This window comes from Equus asinus, chromosome X (assembly GCF_041296235.1).
Source record: "Equus asinus isolate D_3611 breed Donkey chromosome X, EquAss-T2T_v2, whole genome shotgun sequence".
NCBI lineage: Eukaryota > Metazoa > Chordata > Mammalia > Perissodactyla > Equidae > Equus > Equus asinus.
In genome coordinates, this window is record NC_091820.1 from 120451964 (window position 1) to 120454931 (window position 2968).

A 2968-nucleotide genomic window follows, 5' to 3' on the forward strand; every position below is an offset into this window, starting at 1 on the left:
TTCAATTATTTTTCCCCAACTGGTTGTTCGATATTGGTCACTTTCTGTTCTCTAGGCCTTGGTTTCCTCATCTATAAAAGTAAGATATTAAAGTTTTATATTCTTCAGATATGGGATTGTATGCTTTCATGAGTAGCCTGTTTTTCAATACATTTAGACAAGATAGCAATATCTACGAATTTCATGCATGTTTTAAAATTCTGAGGACTAGCCATGGACTAATAAATTAATTGAGGTTCTACTTATACTTGCGTTGCCTGTTGGAAGTATATTCAGGGGTACCAATGGGCTTGGCTCAGATTCATTCAGAATTTGCATACAAAAACGTCAGAGCTATAATTCAAGTCTGGAGTTCCCACTAATCAATAATCCATGTCCCTTACAAAGGATATTCAAATTCTACTCTAATTAGTGAACCCAATCTCTTGTTTGGCTAAGTATCACTCTCTTTAAGATTTACCCCTATAAATCTCAATAACTGCACATGTGAATTCATAAATAGGCTTACATTTCATAGTCTCACAGTGGCAGTGATGGTACAGAATTTGGAAAACACACATCCAGGAGTCTTCTGAATCCTTATGAAAGATATGGCCTGAACTTAATTCAGCCTAAGGGACACTACGTAAATCTCAATATAATCACATGTGTAGTAAAGCAAAGAAATTTGCCACCGGTTGCTATCCATGTTCTCTTCTATAACTTATAGTCAAATTACATTGTTTTCTAACGTTGTTATCTTGGAACTGTTTTAACTCATGACTAGTGTTATACCAGTTCACAACTCAGATTGACACATTCATGCCTATATATATATTTCCTTCTCTTAAAATATTTCTTATCAGACAGTTGTTTCAGAAAATGCACATTATTTTGTCCATATGATTTCTTCTTATTGTGTTGCTGTTTATCTAAACAGCTACTTCTAAACAGTTATCCAGAGCAACTCAATTGCGCTTAACAAGGCTTCGTTTTCAGGCAAGGAAAACATTGTGAACAGAACTGTGAGCTAATCTTCATAGAACGTATTACATTCTTGAGACACGGAATGGAAGATTAGGGACTTTGCCTCAATATTTTCCATAAAGCAACTTTCACTTCCTGGTTTCTCAAACTGTAGATGAGAGGATTAAACATGGGGAACACCATTGTATAAAACACTGAGACCATCTGATTTCCTTCCTGGGATCCATGTCGAGAGGGCTGCAAGTAAGTGTACATAGTTGTTCCATAGTACAGTCCAACAGCAATCAAGTGGGAAGCACAGGTAGAGAAAGCTTTTTGCTTGCCAAAGGATGAAGGAATTCCCAGGATAGTCATGAGCACAGACATATAGGAAGCAAGAATCACCACAATGGAGGTGACCAAGGTGAGTCCCCCACAGGCAACAACCAGGATCTGGGTTACCCACGGGTCTGAGCAAGCCAGTGCCAACAGTGGAGGGATGTCACAGAAGAAGTGGGGAAGGACAAATGGTTGACAGAACGATAGTTTTGTGATGGAAGTTGTCACAGAAACCATGTTAATTAACCCACCAAGGTAGCATCCTGCTACCAAGAGGAGACAACGGATTCTAGACATTTTGACGTGGTAGAGCAGTGGATGACAGATGGCAGTATAGCGGTCATAGGCCATGGAAGCCAAAAGGTTGCATTCAGCAGAGGCAAAAATTATGAACAAGTCCATTTGAGTCACACATCCAAGGAAAGAAACAGCCTGTAACTTAGACAACAAATTTTCTAAAGTATTTGGGATCGTTACGGAAGAGAAACAGACATCAAGAAAGGACAGATTAGAGAGGAAAAAGTACATGGGGGTGTGGAGGCAGGGACTGACTCTGATCAGGACTACCAAGCCTAGATTCTCCAACACAGTGACAATATAAACAATCAGAAAGACTACAAATAGCAGGATCCCAAGTTGAGGGTTGTCTGTCATGCCAAGAAGGATGAACTCAGTCACTATAGATGAATTCTCCATTACCGTAAGCAGGATATTATTCTTGACTATTTAAGAGATCTTTAGACATGCTTTAAGTAAGGAAATAATAGAAAACTGGATGACATGGATAAAACAGTCCCACTCAAAATACACACCTTCATGGCACTCTCCAACCTTTCATTTCATCTATATTCTCACTTTAAATGCCTTTCCAAATAGTATCATCATTTCCCAAATACAACATTGAGACAGTGAAGATGGAAGAAAAAAGGAGGTAAAGAAAATTCAGAAAGTAAAAAGAACACAGATAAAAGAAAAGAGTAAAAGCCTATGATGCAAAAGTCACTTAATATTTGTTGAAGGAATGAATAAGTGAGGGAGGAAGAAAACAGGTGTCATAAAGAGATGTTCTTTACTGATACAGGACTGCAAACTCAGAAAATTTTGGAGTATGGAATTCTGTCTCACTCTCCCTGACTTTTCCAAATGAAGCCCAAGGAATTATTGCAAATGAGGTAACAATAGAGTAAATAAGTCATCTGTTTTCATCTTGACAGACAGCCCCATCCCTTCAGTATTTGTGACATTATTTGTAAAATAGGGGAAGTCACTTACTATTCTGCTTGTTCAGTAGAGGGTTTTCTGGGACCTTGATCATCTCTTCACTAGCAGATGCTGGCAGAAACGAAATGCCCTTAAATCCCCATCAGAAATTGAACTCAAGTCTGAAGGCTTCATTTGAATCCTGTGAAAGAGCAACCAAAGGGTTCATGCAGCTCCTGGCTGATCACCACTTGACTGATTTCTTTAACCATGCCTCTGGCAAAGGTAATGCAGCTGTGCAAAACTAAGTGCAAATTTTACAAGGACTTGGTCAGATCCATGTGTGCAGAGGATTGGGCCACAAAATAGTTGGAGTCAGGTGGCACTGAGTCTAAGTGTGTGGACTCTGTCTCTCTCTCGTGGACACAGAATATCTCTAATGCTGGCTTGCTGCCTCACACAAATGCCTGAGTTTTGTCCTGGA

General features: G+C 39.2%; 1 protein-coding gene across 1 annotated transcript; it reads right to left on the reverse strand.

Annotated features, from left to right (window-relative positions):
- Positions 1-1056: 1056 nt before the first annotated feature.
- On the reverse strand, positions 1057-1980 carry LOC139042628 (olfactory receptor 5J3-like). Its single transcript, XM_070501790.1, has one exon. It carries the CDS (start codon positions 1978-1980, stop codon positions 1057-1059), a length of 924 nt encoding a protein of 307 aa, XP_070357891.1.
- Positions 1981-2968: the final 988 nt, after the last annotated feature.

Bases quoted from the DNA above. Each gene is read 5' to 3' on its own strand.
- LOC139042628 (XM_070501790.1), bottom strand. From the start codon at position 1,980: ATGGAGAATTCATCTATAGTGACTGAGTTCATCCTTCTTGGCATGACA.